Source organism: Anser anser, assembly GCF_964211835.1.
Source record: "Anser anser genome assembly, chromosome: 6".
NCBI classification, from domain to species: Eukaryota; Metazoa; Chordata; class Aves; order Anseriformes; family Anatidae; genus Anser; species Anser anser.
In genome coordinates, this window is record NC_139726.1 from 33,879,269 (window position 1) to 33,901,867 (window position 22,599).

Here is a 22,599-nt window from a genome sequence, read left to right on the forward strand (position 1 = left end):
ACATACCTAATTTCAAACTGAATCAGTGCTTTGAAGCAAGCATTAATTTTTCAAGTGTGTTGATCAAATTCAATTTGATTTAAGAAGCCCAAATGTTGTATTTGCATAATTTATTTGGATCGTCTGGAAAAAAATGACTTTGCTAGAGGTTTTTCTAAATTAAAACAAAAGAAAGAAGGAAGGTAAAGAAAACAGTTACAGAGACTAAAAAGTCGGAGAAGGCAAGAATGGATACAAAAACTATGGAGAAAGCAGGAAAAAAGGGAAAGGGATGAAATACAGAAAGAAAGAGGTTAAAAAATAAAATAAAAAGAAAGAAAAAAGGAGACGAGAACCCTGATTTCTAACCATCTTTTTCTTCTGTGTGATGAAGCTTGGATGGGTGTCTTCGGCAGGTGCGCCATTTACCAAGACGCTTGAAGAAATTCTCCTCTTCATCTCGCCCATTGTCCAGGCCACCTCCTGGCCCCCCTCCTTCTGACAGCTTCACTGCGCTGGTAAACTTCACCTGAGCAAAGACAGAGGGCCAGGTCAGGCTGTGCCACGCCACCATCTCCTGTCTAAGCAAGAAGACCAAAGCGTCTACAGCAGTGCAGGAGTACAGTGGATCGCCATAGCAATACAAGTGGGTCTGCACAGACTTACGTAGGCTGAAGCACTTAATCTTTTAAGCTTTCTGCTTAAAGGATTGGTCTTTCACATGAGGCTGTAAAGGCACAAAGCATGGAGAAATGTGACCAACAGTTAAAACTTAAGTGTATTGACAGGGCCTGCACTTCTCTCTCAAAGAACAAAGACAGACAAGTACAGCGGAGGTTTAACCCAGTCTTCTTCGCATTCCAGAAGAGTCTACAAGGAACTACTCACATACCACAGCCACCATCACCACATCCCTCGTGCAGAGGATCAGCTCCATTGTTCTTCCTGACAAGGTCTTAACACTGTGACCTTATCCTCTTTTACCAAGACTGCATTCTGAACTTCATTATCAGATAACTATACTCTTATCTCCCAAACACCCTGGCAACAACATCATACTCTTCAATGTTATACCAAATATTGGTAGTGCTTCATTAAATCTTCTCCTCAGTATTTTTCCAGTATTATAAAGTACAGGACCGCTTACACATTAAAAAAAAAAAAAAGGTGCCCAAATATAGCTTGTCTCCAGTCAATACCATTTTTATTTAAAGATAAGAGGAAAAGCTGCTGTTTTCCATAAGAATGTTCTCACTTGCATGAAGCTGGGGGAGATGACGTGCTGCATCTGCTGCAGAAGGTACTGCATCAGCATTTAGAGACAGACAGGATTTGGAAATCCTGCAACAAGGAATGGCAAAAGGTGGAGCTCTGCCACGCTTTTTCACAGACAGAAGTGAGTAATAGACTGGTAGAAGAATGAACACACACCCTATTATGTAGAAACTCTTTTTTTCTACTGTGCAAGGACTGGGGTGGAGAAGACGTAAGAGTATAGGGGGGAAATAAAAAAGACATTCTTGCTTTCAGAGAACAGCAGTGCTGTAATGTCCATTGCCAGGACAAATACTTTCCTCCTTGCCCTTACTCTGAGGACTCTTTATACTTGACACAAATACTTATGTATTACTCTAAGAAGTGGACAGACACCTAAATGTGAGACTCCCTTACAGTGCTGAAGTCCAGTACCAAATTCTGATGTTCTTTGTTCTGAAGACTTCTGTCACATTGGCTACAACGCCAACCCTGATAAGAGTGTTTCCTTGGACAGCTACAAACAGTCAGATCCTGTCCTTACAAGCTCTCTGCAACTGAGTCTAATGCATTTACCTTGGAACTCTGCCTGATGAAAGACAAACGGTCAACGGAGCTGATATCTAGGAGATCTTCCACCCCGTCAGCCAGGCCAGAGAGGGAGGAGCGCTTCAGCCAGTTCCCTGTTGCAGAATAAGCTACTCAGAACAGTTCTGAAAATGCTTCCAAACAGAATTGATTTATTAGCAATTGTGCACATATCCTCTGAAACAGCCATGCCAGGATATAGGAAAAGGGAAGGAAAGGGGAGGAAACCGTTTAATGTTACATGCATTAACTACCATGCAAGGCTGGGTTCTGAGATCTGTAAATGATGTATGTTTTATCTATCAAATGCTATTTGGATTATTTCTCTTCAATGCCTAGAAGATTAAGCTACTAGCATACTATGGAGAAACGGATTGCGTGTTCTGTTTTGCCACAGATACTCTTTGCTACCTTTGGCAGATTGGATATGTTTCCCTTTGCCTCAGTTCTCCATTTGCAAAGTGGAGAGAGTGTGCAGCATTCCCCACCTTGTCTTGGGAGAATATACAGTATACTTGGACAATAAGGAACTGTGTTACAATATATCTTAAGACAGATATATCTATCTGTGTTTCTCTGCACATGCAGTATGTATATAGAACATGAAGAGACATACATTTACCTATGGGGAGTTTGAGTTTCTTTCGAAGGGAGATTCGTCGGGAACGGGAGCGGGAGCGCCTGTCCGTAGTGGTTCCAGAGTGAGCAGTGGTGCATTCGGATGTGTCCTGCTCAGACTGACTGCTGGTATCACTTGCTGCACTCTGTGACTTGAACATCTTTCGCCAGAAGTCCTTGCGTCCCAGAACAGCGCCTTGGATTTGCTCATCACTGGAAGAAAAGGGATGCAGAACACGAACTGAACTTCAGTGAAGTTTGGATGCTCAGGGGAATGAGGCCTCCTTCCCACAGCCCCCTCCTGACCTCTCTATTCTTTGAGGTTGTTACATTTTGAATTCCAAACATACTCTTCTCAGTGGGACATAATCAAGTTTGACAACTTGCTCAATATTGTTCAAGGCACATAATAACAATCTTTTCTACCCTGAAGAGCTTGCCCACTGAACAGGTCATTCCAATTTTCTGTTCCTAAAAGTGAAAACCAAATCATCTTCTTTAGGTCAAAACGACCCATATTGACAAGACTACACTGGTGCTTTCTACAAGTGTGTGTACTGAAGAGCTTTAGAACATCATGATAGCCGTTTGTGAATCTGTTGGAGTCACAGTTCTCATTAAGTTATCGGAATGGGGACAGCACATTTTGCTGTATTCTTGCAATCTCCTATGGCTGTGGCAGGGCTCAGAGAAGAACAGCTTGCCATAATTCTGCACAATAAAGGCCTTTCTGTTATCCTTGCAGTCTCAGCAAGGGAGAGACTTTGCAGGCTCAGATAATGCCAGAGAATACATAATAATAGAGCTCAGGCCCTTGTGCAAGCAATGTCTTCTTACAGTGCATCTCAAAACACTTTAACAAGACAAACTGGTATTCAGAGGCACGGAGAAGTTAAAAGACTTGTCCAAAGTAACTTAGGAGACCAGTAGCTATTCATAAAATTTTCTAAAATTCTTAGGAATACCAATTAAGTTTACTTCAATATTAAATGGTATGGTTGTTTGGACAGCAGAGACTTCAAATATGCAATGCCTTACAGCAGTTATCTATATGCCAATTATCTAATATGCAATGCACTAATCCCAAATGGAGGCTGCTGGCAATAATGCAGTGAAATAGTATTTACTTACTGTTCTGGAGTTTGCATTGGGCGGCTTGAGATGTAACTGCGACATTCATCGGGTGCGGCTGATGCCTGACCTTTGTCAATGATGATGCTTCCCACCTCGGACCTATACAGACAATGTACATCATCAGCTAAAGTGAATGGATGGTCCACCCTGTGGTCATCACACAGCTACACGACACAGAAATCAGCACTGCTGAACACTGAAACAGCTTTACAGATGCACCATCTCTTCAGTAACTTACTGCCACTCCGTATGTCATTCTTGAAAAAGGCACCGGCCCTTAGAGGCAAAGTCAAGGTTTTTAGGAGCTTTTCAGCTTTCTTAATCCTCCTTCACAGCATTTTAATAAGGCAAGCCTCAAAGCACAAGAAAAAATTTCTTTTTGATAAAGAAACATGTCAGGTTTAGATTTCTTTTGGGACTTGTTTCGTATACCAGGGTTTACCTGTCAGATAAGCAACACTAACCTCCTCAGGATGTGACACACATTAAAAGCTATGTTCATGCAGTGCTGTGGGACTGACACTATGCTTTTTACTTCTTTTAGCCTTTTCTCTCCCCAGTGTGTCCACTGTGCTGTTCCCTTCAACATCTTCTATGCAAGGGTTAACATCTTTTGTTGTAAATCTATGACTGTCTCAGTTCATTAAATTTTAAAGAAGGCTGCTGCCATAGGACAGTTCTGTGCACCAGGAACTAACATAAGCTCTGAAGAGAAAACACACAAGCCCTTGGACTTTTTGCATTTGTGTTCATTGCATATAGTCATAAAGCCATATGCAAATTAATCATTTGCCTTCTCCCTCCCAGACACCAACCTTTTGCTCCCTGAAGGTTTCTGCTCTTGCTCTGTTTCCTCTGTTTTTTTTCCTGGTATTAACTTTTCAGCACTGTCCAACAGGGCGCTGAGTGCTACTCTCCGAAAGACATTCCCATGAGCCTCCTTGATAAACTGGACAAGCTGACGGATATCACAGTACAAGCCCTGGGTAGCACGACATCACGAGGAGAAAAGAGAATTCAGTTTGCAGTTTGTGAAGAAGCAGTGAGAATTAATAGTTTTTAAGGTACTTCAGCAGGCCACTACTTCCTTTGGTTGTTGTCTGATGTCTCCGTGCACAGGGCTTGTGTTTTCTGGCTGAGATCAAAAGCTGGCAAAGTTGCCATTTAGTGTGCTCTGAAGAAGCAGACAGTGAGGAGCATTATTGTTATGGAACATGCTCTGCAGCGGGCTGAAGCAAATGTAGGGGGATCAGAGGCTAGATGAGGAAGTTGCAAAGATGGCTTAAAGCCTGTTTTATCCCATTCATCTATCCCATAACCTTAAAAAGCATGAAAAAGCCAAGTGAAGGGGTGGGAGGGAAAGCATAGTGCAAAAAACTGCATGTTTTGTTTCAAAACCAGTGGGTGTCTTGGAATTTTTCTTAATTATTTTAGAGCTCTACACCATGGGAAGAGAGAGGAGTGACTCATTCCCCAGCTTACTCCTACACTCAAGGCTCTTTTTAGTTCTGAACATTCATACAGATCTGTGATGTGGCAAGTCATCTCTATCTCTGAGGTCAAGAAGGTGGAGGGAAGACTTACAGGATCTGGTTTTCAGTCTGTGAACTTTGCCGAAAGAGCCTGCATTATTCTGAAAGTTCCCAGCCTAGGAACTTCCTAACAAGCCTTCAACAAAAAAAAAAAATTGCTATGCTCATGGTATTTGACTACAGTGAATTCTTTCTTCACTGCGAAGCCTCACTGGTCACACCCAAGTGAAAAAGTAACTTTGCAGATATGAAATCAGCTGCTTACCAGGTTTTCCGGGCTGTGCAGCTCATGTGTAGTAGAAGCACAGCGAGTGATCAACGACTTGAACATGGTGCTCACAATAATACCTTCCACGTTCTGTGCTGTAGACTTGTTGTCCACTGTGGTGAAGTTATTCCCAAATCCAGCCTTGTCTGTGAAATTCAAGTACAAGCAAACACCCTGGTTAAGAATGTTTTAAAAAAGATGGCTTAAATATAATTGTTACGGTATTTAGATATACAAGAAAAGGGCAGGTCCCTGTCTAAAATCTTATGCTCAGTTCTGGCAATCTCACCTCACAAAAAATAAGGCAGAAAGGAAGTGTAAAATAAATGAAAATGATGAAATCTTCCCAGAAATAGTAGTATGAAACAGGATCAAGAAGATTAGAACAAGTCAGGCTTCCATTTATCCACATCTCTCACTTAGAGATGTATAAAATAAGACATAAAATTTGAAGAAAACCTCCAGCACTTCTATTTACTATTCTAAAGAATAAGAGATGTTTGATTAAATGGAAAAGTGACAATACCCATGAAAAGAAAATCTTCTGAACTAGAGGAACGCTGTTCTTGCCAGGTGAATAAGGAGACCAAGCTCTCAAAGATTCAAAAAAGCATTACACGTTCATATGACAAGAAACATCTCAGTTTTATTAGGTGAAAGGAAAAACTTTCAAAAGCTGCATGAGCTGTCACTCTTCAAAGCATAAGCATGTCAATAATTAGTGAACATTGAGGAAGTTTTCCATGGGCATCTCCTTCACAAAAGCCTGCTACATTGATTTTTTGATGCTCTCTCTGAAATGCCTGTGATCAGAGAGAGGCTAACAGACAAGACAGACTCCTTGAATACCTGGGAACAGTTATTTTTATTCTGTAAACAATCATTGTTAATTACTGTCATAAACAGTGGCCAATCAGAAATGTCTGGTCATTTAAATAGCATCCTAAATAATTTTCCTAACTAAAAAAAGAAAATAAAAAACATATACATGCACACACACAGTTGTATTGTAGGCATGCACATCTGTGTGTTCATATTCTTGTTTTTTTCAATCTGTTCTTGCTTTTTCCTGCCTCACCTGAGGCACCATGAAGGGTTTTAATGCTCAATTATATCTCCATTCAGAATAAACCCTGGATTAAACAGGCCATTTCAGCTGGCGCCTGGTCATGTCATGAGATAGCAAAGTTCCTTCCTGAGGCATAGTTGAATGAAGATATTTTCTTTCAAGAGCCATGATCAACAGGTAGGATGAATCAAAAGAGATGCCTTCAATTTCAGGTGCACTGGGTAATGCCAGTTCACAGTATGAGATCACCAGGTGGTCAAATCAGAGGAGTTCCAACTCCGCTGACCTGCGCTGGCTGAGGATATGGTCTGTATATTCTGAAGATTTACATTCACTTTTTTTTTTTTATTTTTTTAAAGGCCAAGAAAAAGACACGGCTTCTTTCTGACAGTAAAGTTTAGGAACATTCAAGTGAGTGTTGTTGATGCCAGCTGTACTTACTGTCTGTGACTGGCTCCATGCAGAATCCTAGTAAAGCATGCAGGAAATCCACCACATTATTGAGAGAATCCCTGTTCACATAATCCCTCATGGTCTGCCGGAACTGCATCCTATCCAGTTTGTACAGCTTTGTGAGGCAGTTCTGAGCCTGCAACGACATCCATCAAATCATATCACATCACATCAAAGTACAGGTCTAAGTTTCGCTAATAGCAGCTGGGTATTCTGGGGTCCCTTTCTGCTCTAGCTAAATAAGTGCTCTGCTGTGCTGTCTAAAGTAACCTAGGATCCAGAAGGTTTAGGTCCTGTAACAGAACACAAGGTTTGCCTCTGAAGCAAACAAGAAATTCAGCACAAGGCGAGAGTGGACCAGTATGGGTACCACTGTTTGGAGGTGGTGGTGAAGCCATTCCCAGCCAGGCCTCAAGGCCTCTCTTCTTCCCACCTCCTCCGCCAAGGTAAAATCCCACTGAACAGGAGTGAAGGAGGAATGTAACGCCTCGGTCAAGGCTTATTGCCTTGAAACAAGTTCTTAGCCTCAAGCATCTGACTTTCAGCCAAGGCTCAGACCCAAGCCTGCACCTGCACCCTGTGACCAATTTATATCATGCAAAACATTAGCTTCATATTTAAAAGCTACTAACTGTCAACTTCTTATCAGAAAAGTATCCATCCTACTGGGACCCCAAACAGGATGGAATTAGTGAGTCTGAAATATCAGCTCTACGGGGAGCATCAACTCTTCTGCTACCTACAAAAGGGTGCTTAGCTTTCTAGTAAACTCAGACGTGATTGTGCATGCAGTCAACACAAATGGTGCATGCAAAGCAGTCTGGCCAGACAAAGACACAGAAAAAGCAGAAGACTTTGACACGTAGGAAAGTCTCTTCCCATAAAGACCTCAGTTCAATGAGCCTGATAAGAACCTTGGCTCCAAGAGACCTGTTCATTTATGCCTAATGCTATGCATAGGCCTGAATGTTCTGCTGGCTGAGCTCCAACACAATGTAAAAGCTTTAACTGACACCCTGATGAATATTGGTGTATATTCAACCAGCGCTCTATACAGAACCTTTCTGCTGTTACCACTGTGACTCTTACCCCATCGAGTCTCCCTGTGTCCACAATTAATATCGCTGCTGCAGGCTCCTTAGTAACCAGGAGTCAAGCTAACAGAAGAAGGGTGCATGATATGGAAGCAGTCAATCCAGCTCTGAGCCATCTAGCTCAGATCCCAGAACCAAATCGCAGCTCCGTTGGCATGGCTCAGGCTAACCAAAGCCATGGAGAAGCACCTGGTTCTCACCCCCAGTGTGGACGGGGGTAAATTCTCATTACAGTCATCAAAAACGTTCTCTGCAGCAAGCACAGAAGGCAAGGAGGAGGCATGTGCTGGAGAAAGCTTTTGGAAGGCTCCCATTTGACAGGGCATTGGGCTGATCTCAGGGAGTCAAACTCTTCCAGATGAAGTCAAAATGTCTGGGTTACTTCCTGGGTGCTTTCCGCTGCCTCAACTTTGGCAGAATCAAAAGTGTAAGGAATCAATGGTAACCGTTCACCCTGGCATTCAACAAGCCACGAGCCTTCTGCTTCCTCGCAGTACATGAGTATGCCTGCAAGCACAGTGCACTCCAACTATCGGGAGCTTATGGAGCAGCCCAGCAGCAACTAGTCATAATTGCCATTTGGGAAGATGGACGTAACGACGTCTTGGACTTCTCAATTCAGATATGCAACCCACAATAGCGGCACCTCTTGTAAACAGCATACTGTGTTGGCGTACCACCAATGTAAAAAACGACTTAGAGCAGCACACATGGAGCTTTGCTCCAATGTTTGTGTGCCTCTTCAGACAACCTATCCACTGGGGTGCTGAGAAGCACCCTGGGTCGCAGGTGTGCTCTTAGCAAGCCCCAGGGTCTGGAAGGTAATGAGATATGAAAATCTGCTACAGCTGGGCTGCAACACAGTCTGTGAGCTCAGACAAAGAGCAACACATCTACTGCCAGTACAGAAAAAGCTACAGAGGGGGCAGACAGCAATCTCAGCAGCTGATGTCAAAAGTACAAGGGGGACATTTTAATGAGCTTTAATTTTCTTACATTCTCCCGGAATACCTGGTGTCTCAGGCGATCTCCGGAGAGCCCTCGGTGTCCTTCTCCACAACCATAGGCACAACCCAGGGACTTGACAATTTTTATCAGCATTGTGAGGGCCAGCCTATGGGTGCTGACAGATGGACCTTCATCCTGAGAATCACAGAAAGTCAGTGTGAAACCCCGGCACAACCACTGGCATTTTGTTACCATTTTACTTTTAAAAAATTGCTGTCCATTTCTCCTCCCAGACACTTCCTTACAAAGTTGTTATTCTTAAAACGCATACTGCATAGGGGACTAGCCCCCTCCCTTTCAACTCCTGTCAAAAAGCCACGTTATAAATGCAAAGGCCCCTCCATGTTGCTGTGAATACTATTCAGCACTTACCTCAAAAAAATATGCCTGAAAAGAGTGAGCTGGTTAGCTTGGGCAGAAAAACAACATTTTTAAAATGCCTTCAGTATTATACTACTATGAATCACAACTTTGGAGGTCAGCAAAAGCTCCTCTTGGCCAATTCTCACAGCAATACTGAAAAATTTATGATTTCTGGTCATCAAAGAAAAACTGTGCTCACACACTGGATTCTGTTTTTTCTTATAAGCCATGCACAGTAAACAAAAATCATTGTGATTGAGGGTTTCAGGCACTTTGACGGGATACTGAAAATGCCCATGCAAGGCTCACAAGCTCTGCTTCTGGCAGTTGCTTCACTGGAGTAGTTACAGCACTTAAATTCCCAATCACGTTGCTTCAGCAGAACCTTGGCGAGCACCAGAAGAAAACAAATTAAATTGTCATTGTTGTGCAAAGTAAAAGGAGGGAAAACAGAAGGGCAATTGCATACACACACATCCTCTATCTTAACAAACACCACATTCCAAAATGGTATAAAGGCAAGCACAACAAACCTTTTCTTGTTTTTTGTCGTTTTTCTCATAGGGCCCTCCTCCTCCACCACCACCTCCATCACTTCCACCTCCACCTCCTCCACCACTTCCACCACCTGCTTCTTCTCCATCTCCAGCTCCGCTGACTGGGGGAGGCCCAAATCCACAAGCTGAACCTCCGGAAGCAGCCCCTTTGAGTTGGAAGGATCCTTCACTTGGTCTCTTTTCAGGGGCCTCATTTTCCTTGTTCTCACTCTTCCTCCGTACCTTCTCTACACATGGCACCACACCAAGCTGAAGTAAACACTCCACAATGTTCAGTGCCACATCACAAATCCTGGAGCTGATGTCATGATTCAGGACTAAGTAAACAGCCTTCAGGACCACCTGGTAGATTCAAACATCATATTTACAGTCAGATTTGTTTGCTCTCCTAGTACTATTCGGTGCCTGGAGTTCTAGGCACAGTACAAACTCAAAATGAAAAACACACAACCCTCAATCCCAAGAGCCTACAATCTAGGTGTAGACAAGAAACCACAGGTTGGGCACAGTCAGGCAGAAAGGTAAACCATGAGATGACATCTGTGAGCCTGAGAACACTGCTTCAGTGCTCCAGGAGCTGTCAAGTCATCATGAGAAAATGCAGCAAAGGTGAGTTTTAAGGTGCCGTTAAGGTGCTTATTCAGTTTTATACTGTTTTACAGAGAATTTGGTGCATGCTCCAGGAACACAGCAAGTAAATGATATCACTTAAGGTTTGATGTGTGCATTCCACATGCACATGCACTCCTTGCAAGGAGTAATAAGAGTTGCAGTATCTCAGAGGAGGCTTTTATGATATGCACAAATGTATCTGACTGACCTTTATGTACAGCTGAGAGAAGTCATATAAAGAGGTGGAGGAAAAGCCCGTCAAAACCCTGATCTCAATGGTACAGCTATATTGACAGAAGAGGGACCTGGCTTTCCTCATTCCTTGCCAATTACCGAGAGATCCAGCATGCCGTTCTTGTGGACAAAGTTGTTGGTTCCATCAATGTGGTCCGTATCCTCCAAGCAACTGTAATTGATGCAGGAGTCTGTCAGGCTCCGCGGGAGGTTGGCACACGCAAGCGGCTCGTGCGGCATCTCAGGGATGGGCACCTGGTTGCAAAGCTTCCTCATGTGCTCGCTGAAGAAATCGGCATAGCCCACATTGAACGAGGCCAGGGTGGTGTTGAAGGTGGCCACCGTGATGGTGGAGATCTGGGACCGCACTGCAGGGAGGAAAATGGCTACCTGTGAGTTTCCATCTCTAGAGTTATAATACAGCAAATAGAGGCTGTGCTTGTTTACAAGAAAGGTGCAGCTCTTAATGCACTTTGTAATGCCGAAAGGCAAAACAGCCTCCTAATTCCTATCATGGGTACAGGGATGAAAGCAAAGATTCATTTCTTCCTTTAAGCCACTGCACAGTAGAACACCAGCAACGTTGCTCTAGCAGTATAGTTCCATGGCAGCTTACATTGATCTCAGTCTACTGGGCAGCTAAGCACACCAGGGAGCTCAGTTTAAATTTAATCCAAAAGGGGGATTAGATTTTTGGCTAGCTTTGCTCTCTCTACTGGTGAAGTGCCTGGTGTCAGAAGCAGCTGCACCACTGCAAGGGGAAGAGGAAGGACTCTGCAGTTGGATGCAGGAGTGCAGGTAGGGTAAGAACAGCACCAATTCAAAACAGCTTTCTAAGTCACACCAGCTTGAAAGATCTCATCATACCAGTTAGAAAAAAAATAAAGGAGCAGTATGCTCCTAACACTACCCGTGGCAGTCTAAACCATCTCCAAAATGTAAAAATGACTGATGAGAAAGGCAGTGTGGCATCTAAGCTCACAGTGCCCAGAGAAAGGACATCATGACATAGCTAAGCTTAACTTTAAATTGGTCAGCTCAGGCAGTGACAGCCTTTTGGCAACACAGGCTAATTTTTATCAAGGATTCACTGTGGTGTTAACAACTCATGATGAACTCCAGGCCATGGTATGAGTAATTTCCTACGCTTGGTGCTTTGTAAGTAGGTCTACACACTCTGTAGTGTAGAAAGACCCCATGTGTCCCAAAGTGTTGACTGGACTACCTTCTCTGAGGCAGTACAGTAACAGGACTACAGAATAACAAAGAACTTCTGTCTAAGGCTAATTAATATGTTCTAATTAATAAAATAGCATAAATTTGAACATAGTCTTCAAGGACTGACTCAACAGTGGACTAGCTACGTTTTGCAAATAACAACTTGCCAGAGCAGTGGTTACATTTCCTTTGCGTAACCTGTGCAACCCTGCCAGCACTGAACGAGCAGCTTTTTATTAAGATAAATGTTCTAAGGTCAATGGCATTACCTTGAACCGGGCTACAAATTGGTCAATGATTAGGACAGGAAGTAACTGCTGTACCTAATGTGACATCAGGATTACTTGCTGGCATGTGTGACTTTTTAATGGCAATCACCGACATTTATATGGTGAAGAGAACAATAATGAAAATATGGAATTAGGAAACTTTGTTCCCGAGCTATAAAGTTTTATGACTATCTACGGTTAGCTATTTTTTTGTTTCATTGAGGTTTTGCTTAGTTTGTTTTGAAATGGGTAACAAAAATCCATTACTAAGACCTACATAAAATATCTTTTCCTGTACTGCACCTTTATTTCATTATCACTGGAAGAGCTGCCTGCTGGATGGGATGCACAGAGGCAGAGAAGGAGGACTAAAGACTCTTAATTTACATCCATGGAGGCCTGCAGCATGTGTCCACGACTTCTCTTGAGCAGCTACATAGGACATAACTAATTTTTCATCTCTGACTGTGTGCCAGCCAGAAAAATTAGTTTATTAGCAAATTTCTCCTGGCCATGGAAATTAGACAACACATAGGAAATTATGGATGGCCAGCACGTATGAATATAATTGGGCACATAAAACAGAACCAAAAAGTAATATTTGTACTTATCCTTTAACTACAGAATGTTTCATTCAAAGTTGTATACTAGCCCTGAAAATAGTGTTATATGTCCTACTGTTCATGTAGTTGCAGGACAATTGTACCTGGGGTGCAACCAGGAAAAGATGCATTGCATATAACTACTTTTTAGAAAATATTTGGCTAGAAAGCTGTTGTCGTGTGTGGGATTACTCTCCCACAGAACAAGTGCAGATCAGGTATACAGAGACTTCATAAAACTGATCCAGGAGAAGAGTTTCACCCCAGAGTCACAAAGCAGAGATGAAGGAGATGTTCCCATGCTAGATTAGAGCTGACACAAATCCATCCTCTCTGACTTTTCAGATTTACTGTGCTAAAAGAGCACAGTGAGGATCTCTGAGAGCTCATAAGGCTACAGCATGTAACATGTGAGTATCCCCCTAGGTATGGTGCCTGACAGCTTGTGCAGATAGACTGTGCCTTGCTCCATGGGGTTTGTGATTTTCTGTTCCCTGATCAAGGTTTAGGGTTGCACTTGCCTAAAGTGAGGCTTGACCTCCATGGCCAGGTTTGCCAGTAGCACTGCTCATGAGGGAGAAAAATTTACTATGTTTAGGCAGCAGAAGCAGCACCAGCAAAGCCCTCTGGTGCAGACAGCTCTGCTGACAGAAAAGAACTTTCCTCTGCTTGGCTAATGTTTGACAAAGGTGGAGTTGTCCTGCCAACAGAAAGACTCCTCCTTCTGGAATAGACTTCATCCCACCAGGGGCTCTCCCATAGTGGTCACACTGGCACTGCTCTTTCTGTAGAAGGTTCCCAGACAGACGGGCCCAAGGAGACCGAGCAAATTTGAAAGCCTGGCTTCTATTTAGAACCAAGGAAAAATAAGAAAAAAGTGGTATTTTCAGCATATTCGAGCAACTGAGGACTGACAAAGGGCATTAAGTATCACAACATTCCCCATGAAACCACAGAAGTTAGCAACTCCAAGTTTCTGCCCAAAGATCTGCACTGTGTTGTGGTACAGCAAAAAAAATCCAAACCCTTTCTCTTCTCCCTGCTGATGGCTGACTATTTATTTATTTATTTATTTATGGATAAATTGCACAAGGTAAACATGAAAGGGTTGGAAGATGTTTCTACATAGAACAAGACAGACCTCAAGAGATGCAGAAAAAAATAGGAAAAAACAATTAGTCATATATTCATACATGGAAACAGTAACACCTCCTCAGATTTTTGGAGTTCATATTCCAGTGAAATGTTTCTTTCTTGATGTGTTAGATTTACCTTCTTTGACTGTGTTCTCTCCATGGCTGTTTGAGTGGTCTGGCAGATCAGAGACAAGAGTGTGGTGAGAGTGTGAATGCCTAGCACTTAGGCTTTCCATCTCGGTTGCTGTGTCAGAGCTCCCCCGTCTGGTGAACTTTCCTAGGGTGAAGACAAGAATTTGATATTTAGTTCACTCATCTGAGAAGTGCTTGGAGGCAAGAGACAGTAGCTGAGGTTAGAAATCGAATGACTGGAGTCAGCAGAAGTCAAGGCCTTCCAGGACCCTGTGAAGCAGAACCAAACAGGTAATAGTGGGATATCTTGCAGGGGGTCATTGACATAAAAACTAAGAACATGAGAATGCTCTGGCATGGCCTTAGACAATCATTTTTTACTTTGTACCATCTCCAAGAAAGTATGCTAGGATGAAAATCTATGACATTCTGAGTAAGTCTGTGAAACAGAAACCATGCCTAGATAATGCTGAGTGAACTTGGAAGATTGAACAAGCCCATATTTAAATTTAAACACTGCATCTTTGCAAAAATCAAGACAGTTACCTGGTAAGCTTCACTACCTGAGGCAATACTCTATTTTGTATCCAACATTCACTTGAAGAAGACTGAACATTTTTTGTCATGCATCTAACAACCATATTGCTGCTTCTCCAGAGATTTCTTTTTAAAAGAAAAGAATGCAGCCATTCCTCAAATCTATTTTAAGCTGCAGTTGTATAATGCTTCCTACCACTCAGGAGAAAGTATAGTCGTGACCGTACTGCTTGAATACAAGTTGCTACAATAGCTATTACTACATTATATGATGGTAGCTCTCAGAGAAAAAGTGAATTAAAGAAAGTGTAAGTTACTCAAGGTCTGTTGTCAGCGCAGTTGCCACCTCTGTGAGCAGGTGTTTAATGCTGTAAACAGAACTGGGTATATAAGGCTGCAATAGGATGGATGGAGAAACGAAGAGCCTCTGCCGTTCTCTGAATGTTGAGAACAGAAATGACACAGAACCTGGGGCAGAGATAAAAATGCTTCACCTAATATGGTGGTTTGCCATCCTCCTCTCTCAATGCCACGCCGGTCCTCTCCGATTCCAGAGAAACTGCCGAAAGAGAAAGTGCTGCGAGTGGGCGAGACATCCAAGTGGTCCTCGTGGAGGAGGAAGGGCACCCCCATCCTCCGTTGCCGCTTCTTCCCAGTATGGTGGAAAGGAATTGACCCTTTGCGCTCACGCTCCCTGTCCTCTTTGCGGCTTTTAAACTGCAGGAGAAAAATGAGCAGAGATGAGAGCAGGTAGAGGCTTTGAGGCATTCAACTACTATTTGAGGGAAAAAAGTAAAAGAGGTATATGGCCCAGCTGTAACCTTACACACTGAGCTTTTTGTCTTCGCCATTCACTATGATAGGAACTATCTACACTCTGGGACCATATAAATATTTTAAGGAACTCAGTCTTCCCATAGGATGGGATGAATGCCCTTTTAAAATTTTATGGCATGTTCATACCTGAAAGCTGGATTTGCAGAATACGCAAAACTCTGCTAAGTATCTTGGATGGTTGCAAACCCAGGGCTTCATAGCATAAAAACATCAGAAAAACTTCACTGAACTATCTGGAATTACAGCAAGAACCAGCACTTAAAAATCTGGACATTAAACTGCATTGTTTGAGTACCCTCCTCCATGCAGTTTCAGCAGGATAACTATTTGAATAAAGGTTTTAGTATTGTGATTGGAAAGTGCACATAAAAATCTAGGTAATTACAAATAAAATCACTCCCAATGAAAAAAAAAGATGTCAATCTCACATACAGCATGTATATACAGTCCAAGCAGACCTTCATTTGCTACTTAGCGGAACATTTAGGTGCTGAATCACTGGAAAATTTGATTAAGTATAATTTTCTTCCACTCACTTTTTTGAAGATGTTCATCCCCAGGTCAGTGGAGAGATCTGGAACTGCTGGCCTACGCAAGTTGGTCAGTGAAACCTTGGAAAATGCTTCCGTGCTTAGTGATTTTTCTTCTTCGTTACATTTCATTGTAAGATCCTGCAGCTCCCAAAACAAGACAATAAGCACAACGAGAACTAGACGATAAGCAGCTTAATAGAAGAGCTGCATCCAAGAGCTGTCATAGGAGAAGCACAACAGCAGAGAAGGACATTCAATTCATCACAGAAAACACCATTCACACATTTAAAGAAAAATAAATAAAAACATTTAGAATTTCCTAGAATTACTGACCTGTCTAATATTTTTGTCATCATGAACAAAAAAAAAAGGGGGTCAGCACACTGTGCTGCCACAGAAGAGATTCAGGCATTGCTGTCAGTGTGGTCTAGTGGGACAGAAGACTCATGGTCTGCTCTGCTCCAATTCTGATCCCAAGTACGGTCTTTGGTGGCAGACGATCTTCCTGACGCCTTGGTTTACATTTATATGCAGTTATAGCTGCTGCTTTTTGTGAAATGTTTTAAGTTATGAGAGAATATGACCTTAATGATGTACGCTCTTAATCACGTATTTTGGAACTGAGCTGTAATGCGCAGCACTGTCCCCTCGAGAATTTGATTTTTAAAAGTACTTTTGATACAAAATTTCGTAACTACAAGACTTTCTGTGAATGTTACAAGCCTGTTTTTGCTGTGGGCTGTTGTGGGAGAAGGAAGGAAGACAGGACTGAGGCAGCACTCATCTTTAATTTTATTTACCCACTAAAACAACCTAAGACTTCAAAATCAGTAAGCATCCCTCACTTGTAATAACAGTGCTGCAAGATCTGTCCACATCATGGTTCTCTACTCATATTTGTGAAAGCCCCTACAACTTCAAGCACAGAACGTTCCAAGGCAAGGAAAACGGCCAGAGTAATTTACTGACACCTCAGTAGAGGGCACTCTGCTCCCCTTCTGCACTGAGCAGAATACATTACAGCTGCCTGCTGTATTGGAAAGGCTTTGCTACAAAAGGTAGCTCAGCTCCCGACCATCTGTTCTCATTAAAGATTTGATGCCACTTTCCATGAGATGTTTGTGCAGCTGACCTGACCAAATTCCCTCAGGATAAATTTCACCTGCCTAAATATCAGCTTGTTTCCAACGGAGATGCTCTTCTGCCTTGCTTCCCCTTCAGACAGCTTGTGCTGATCAACTGGTCACGTTAAAACACCTTTTCCCTTTCAATCCAGAGAGCCATATGCCATCTATAGCTGAAGACTCCTACAGAATAAAAGGTAGAGATCCTGGCTCTGCAACACACAGGAGTGTGCAGTTTTATGCACATGAAGGTCCTGCAGAAGCCAGTGACACTTTGCAGCTGAAGCGTTAAGGACCAGTTACAGTGTTTGTGTTACTGGGATTACTGGGGACCAGACATTCTCTGGGGACTTTTCATAGCAGTCAAGGAGTACCCTTAAACCCTTCCTGTTTATTTTTATCAAAACACATGAATGAAGGAGACCCAACAATAGAAAGATTCCACTTCACAATTGTTTTCAGTCACATTCAGTCAAGGCATGCTTTTAAATCATTTTGCATATATGACTAAAGATTCACGGGAGAAGTCATACACAAAATCCATCAGACAGCAAATTAAGATTCAGCCCTAGATTCTCTCAACAGCAAGGCCAGCAAGTACTCCGTAAGGTTTGGTTCTTGGTTTTTACAGCTCTTTGGCTCCTTCTGGCTGGAAAACATATGCATTTAATTCTGATTCATTACCCTCCACCAAAAGGACAGAGTGAGGATCAGGACCTACACCATGACACAAGCATATAAACACACAGAAAGACAGTTCCAGTTCTAAAAAACAGCTTAGGATAGGTATCAAGCAACAAAAATGCAAGTTATAGAATTAGCTTTAACCTACAGTGTGGTATGTGACCTATTTTAATGAATCAAGCTAGTACTCCTGTTGAAGACTGATCAAAAATGTAGTTATGGCTTCTGTGCAGTACATTATCTTGTATTCATGATATGCATATGATGCAAAAGAAAGTAAAATAGTTTGGGGGCTACTACTCTAGATCTTGTTCTGTTTTCTATTGCCTTCCTTCTGCACGACCGTAAAGATAGCAGCTCATTAGTACTTCTCTCAGCTCTCAAGGTATTGCTCTTGAGACTCTTGGTTTTATATTAGCACTGCAGTGAGTCACTGCAGCTGCACTGGTCTAATGTTTAATTTAAGCTTTGGCTCTTCGCCCCTGCAACATTACTGCAAGACCGTAGATGTTCGTGAGCCTCATGAGGTCTCATTTCTCAGACTTGTCCTTACACTAATTCACTGCATACAGGTGCAGTGCAGGTTTCCCTCATCATGTGTTGCCAGCTCTGAAATCTGTTTGGATTAAAGTCGGTTTCCAGAGGAACCCAGTATTCTCTTTATTCACACCACACCCCATACCCTTTTGTTATGCAACAAGGAGCACTGGCATGCTGCACTGAATCTCTCCCTACTTTGCTCTTCATTTTACTAGGCAAGATATGGAGGATGTTTCCTGCATTCTCTCAACACATGATCCCAACTTCTTTAGCCCCAGATTATATTTAAAATGTTACTTCACACACAGAAACCAACAAGAAGTGCAAGAGTTTTGCTGAGGCTTACGGAAATGCAGGAAGTTACCCTGATAAACAGCAGAATAACATAAGTAACATGGATTTATCAGAAAAATCTGCTGGTCCCTGATCTGCCTTGCATGCAGCTATTTTTGTCTTTTATCAGTTTGTGCGTGACACTTTAAACCTATCCCACTGAAACAGAGAGTGATATTTTTGAGAACGTATTCATCAACCTGTGAGCAGAAAACATGACATTTAGTTTGGAAGATCCAGAGCAAAAAAGAAGTTTTTAAGCATATCCCTGTGTCTGACCGATGACCTGGTAAAGTCTCAGCATACAACCTCTTGTGCGGTTAGAAAGAAATGACAAATCTCAGTCCTTTGGAGGTGGATCTCTCTCTTCTGACTAGCACAGAGCCTTGAGTGATGAGACTGAATTTAAGAACCTCAGTTAAGTGCCTACAGTCAGCCAGGATGAATGGTAGGGAATGGTGTCTGTGTTGCACAGACTTCAGCCTTCAGAATTGTAAAGAAGGGGGGAGACAAGCTTCAGGAAGGCTGTTTCACCATCTCCATCACAGCTGTTCTGCTTAACAAATTGGAAACCTTTTTAAACAGGATTCCAGTTTGATGAAGCACAGTAAAAATACACAGGACTGACACAGAGGTTACAAAAAGCAATCAAATATAGCCCTGGAGGGAAGAATGCCCTGGACACAGTCCTCACATTAACAGCCAGAAAGTACCCAGTGGAATTGCCAAATGGATTTAACAGAAAAACGTTAGTGAAGAGCAATTGAGTAAAGAAATCTTCTGCAAGAGAAACATCCTGAAAAAGCAAGAAACAGCCAAGTGTGTGAAAGGAGGAAAGTGTCTTATTGCACAGAGAAGAACCAGCACAATGCTAACGCAAACAGCGCCTACAGAGGACAACCCCATGCACGCTGCCAGTGTGCTGAGAACCACTGACTGCAGTCCTGCTGCACTAGTAGCTACCATGTTCACGTGCAAAATAACTGGGCTGTTCTGAGCGAGGGCAAAGAAACAGTACGAGGGTGGAAAGAGTGAACCACCTCAACAGCAGTATCTTCCAATGTACTGTTCTACTTAGGCAGCATTCCCTCCAGGAGAGGATATTAAAATGAGGATTTTCTGTACTTGTACAGCAATCCTATAAAATCCCCATGCAAAGGTAGATTAAGACGGAATAGTAATTCGTATCACCTGGCCTTTATGGAGATATATCAAGCCTTTACAGGGATAAAACAGGCAACATTTTATACAAATGACACTAAAATTTAACAGTTTAAACAAGACCGCCACTGCTGAGCCTTTAAAATCACAAGTAACCACCAGCCCTAACAAAAATTATGAGAATGGCTACAAAATCCTGAGACTTTAAAATAAAAATATTATTATTTACATTGTTTATGCTTGTCTTCTGTCTTATGAGTATCTTGGCTGTACAGGAGAAAAGACATTCCGCCCTTTATGCTTATAAAATGACAGATCAAAAACTGCCAGAACACTGAATACAAGGCTTTTAAGAAAAAAAAAAAAAAAAAAAAAATTCTAAGAGTTCTGACTCAAAAAAGACATTTGACAGCAACATTAGCAGAAGATAGAGCCTCTTACTTGAGCTGTGTCATAAAATTAGATTGCAAAAATAGAATCCTGTATTACTGTATTAAATTTTGTAAGGCAGTTCCACCAACTCAGTAAATCAGAATTTGCTGTTAGAAGCCCACATGACAGGAAGAGTGCACAACCTAAAAGTATCACAAATCAACAAGGAGATTAACAGAAACTGCAGCCGCATCCCCTTTTTATCCCTTGATCAACCATGAGCTACCCAAAAGTTAAAAGCTACCCAAAAGTTAAAAAACAGTTACGCTCTAACACAGAGATCTTTACTGCACTGAGGTCAGGAGTCTGGGGTTTCTGTTCCAGCTAAATAGGGAGTAAATTTTGACACCTATTAGGACAGTTTGTCCACTGAGGTTTTGCTGGCAAATACAAAGAGTACACACTAAGAGTTACACACTAAGATTAACATCAGGAGAAGAGGTAACTGCACAGAGGTCTTTCGCTCACTGCCAGAGCTTTCAAAGTCTACTTTGCTATTATAACACGAGCGTTTGCCTGAAGTGTGCAGTGCTATATGAAGAGCAATTCCTTTTCTCTCTTGTGAGGGGTTATGCCAAAGAGAGCTCAGTAAAGCAAGTCTGATTTCTTCTGACAAACCCATTAGTATATTACCACATTAAAAACTAATTTTATCACTGTTCACCCTAGAATAATCATCCTAAAACAACCCTCAAGCTTTCAGCAGTCACCAGCTCAGAGTCAGATTCTGCCTCCAAACCCCTTATTGTTCTCAGGGTCTCCTTCTGAATCAATGCCCACGTCTGACCTCTGGGCACTTTAACCAATACCAAAGCTATGCTTTTCACTAGTCATCCAGCCACCACTTCCCAGCATCACCACAACAGTTAGGTTTTTTTTAATTATTATTTTTTTTATTTTTATTCAACTGATGGCAGCTGCTTACCTGAGTTTTGTGGGTATTCACCAGAGAGGGTGCGGCAGCCACCATGGAGCTGCTGCGAGGTCTCGGCAAAGGGGTGATCTCTGGCTCGGGTGGTTTCTCTGGCTTTTCCTGTAACATATGCCTCAGCCTCTGCAGGTAGTACATCAGTGACCACTGCGTGCCCTCCTCAGACCAATGGGGCTGCAGCAAGCAGCGCAGCACTGCCACATCAAAGTATGTGGCATAGCGAGACTTGTGGCATGGTGGGATCACCATGGACAGCCTGTTCCAAAAAGTAAGAGCAGAAACGTTAATCAGGCTCCTAAGACCCTTCTTAAGTACTCTGCTCCCTGAATAAAGAGACACTCAAGGATGATCTGTTAGGTTTGTATGTTCAACTGTTCTTAAGAGGTCATTCAATGCCACAAAGTTTTCTTTGATAGCTGGAGACCAGTTCTGTCCTAGCACACGTGCTGGTCCACCCCAAGACCCAACAGCTCCACTCAGAAGCCTAAACAGCCAAGAGCTGTAAGCCACTCACTTTCTCCTGCCATCTGCAGCAATCACCAGGACGTGCACACAGCTGTGCCTGCCTGAGCTTGCGGGGACATTTGATGCTGACCCTTTGGGACTAAGGCCCTGGCTGAGGAAAGCATTACTGATGACGTGTAAGTGGATATTTAGCTTTCAGCTCCCTAGGGGGCTCAGGCACAGGTTTGGTTAAGTGTTTTCTTGGATAGGGTTGCTTTCTTAAGCTGCTGTCTGAAGACAAGCCTAATGCACCTGTGCTAACTGAATAATTTGTTCAGCTGGAAACAGATAACTCATGAGCATCTGCTCTTCAGACACTCATAATTTATATTTAGGAACTGTTTACATTTGTACACATCAGGCCCTATTACAGAACAAGCAGGCAGGGCAGCTAAATTAAGTAACCATTTAATCTAATTAAATTGATCTCATACAAGTAAAAACTACTTTTATAGACCCTCCTTGACAAGGTGTGCTAGAGAAAAGGAAAACATTTTAGCCTTCACTATGGCTTTCCTGCCTTTCAGGTGGTGTCATTTCCTGACAAGTTTTAGCACAGAATTTCCTAAGTATTGTAGACGAACTTCTGTGATTTTTGGATTCTATGAAAATTAAAACCACTTATGTGAAATGTATTCTTAATCACTTGGGAGACAACACAAGAACAAATATTTTTTTAAGCCATTTATATTATCAGCTCCACTAAACAACATGTGAACAGCAATGGCAGGACACCCCTGTCTCCAGCTAGGTGTCACCACATTCAGAGCAGAGGAGTCCAAGGCCACCCAAAACATTACGGAAGAAGCAGCAATGACTAGTGGAACTCCTCTAAGTGCTAAGAGCGAAGTGCATGCTTAAAG

General features: G+C 42.4%; 1 protein-coding gene across 14 annotated transcripts in view; it reads right to left on the reverse strand.

Annotated features, from left to right (window-relative positions):
* Window positions 1-22,599, reverse strand: part of UNC80 (unc-80 homolog, NALCN channel complex subunit) — a 128,924-nt gene that overhangs the window by 88,871 nt on the left and 17,454 nt on the right. For 6 of the 14 annotated variants that reach the window (XM_083842103.1, XM_083842096.1, XM_083842094.1 and 3 more), the window contains exons 8-21: window positions 21,227-21,488; window positions 16,031-16,165; window positions 15,152-15,374; window positions 14,125-14,265; window positions 10,863-11,131; window positions 9,894-10,259; window positions 8,986-9,132; window positions 6,884-7,031; window positions 5,371-5,519; window positions 4,389-4,555; window positions 3,571-3,672; window positions 2,438-2,652; window positions 1,810-1,916; window positions 349-508 (exon numbers count right to left, since the gene is read on the reverse strand). In XM_083842103.1, coding sequence (XP_083698229.1) covers window positions 349-508; window positions 1,810-1,916; window positions 2,438-2,652; window positions 3,571-3,672; window positions 4,389-4,555; window positions 5,371-5,519; window positions 6,884-7,031; window positions 8,986-9,132; window positions 9,894-10,259; window positions 10,863-11,131; window positions 14,125-14,265; window positions 15,152-15,374; window positions 16,031-16,165; window positions 21,227-21,488 — 2,591 coding nt within the window. The remainder of the gene's footprint in view (window positions 1-348; window positions 509-1,809; window positions 1,917-2,437; window positions 2,653-3,570; window positions 3,673-4,388; window positions 4,556-5,370; window positions 5,520-6,883; window positions 7,032-8,985; window positions 9,133-9,893; window positions 10,260-10,862; window positions 11,132-14,124; window positions 14,266-15,151; window positions 15,375-16,030; window positions 16,166-21,226; window positions 21,489-22,599) is intronic. The other 8 variants (XM_083842097.1, XM_083842095.1, XM_083842105.1 and 5 more) reach the window with 6 other exon arrangements.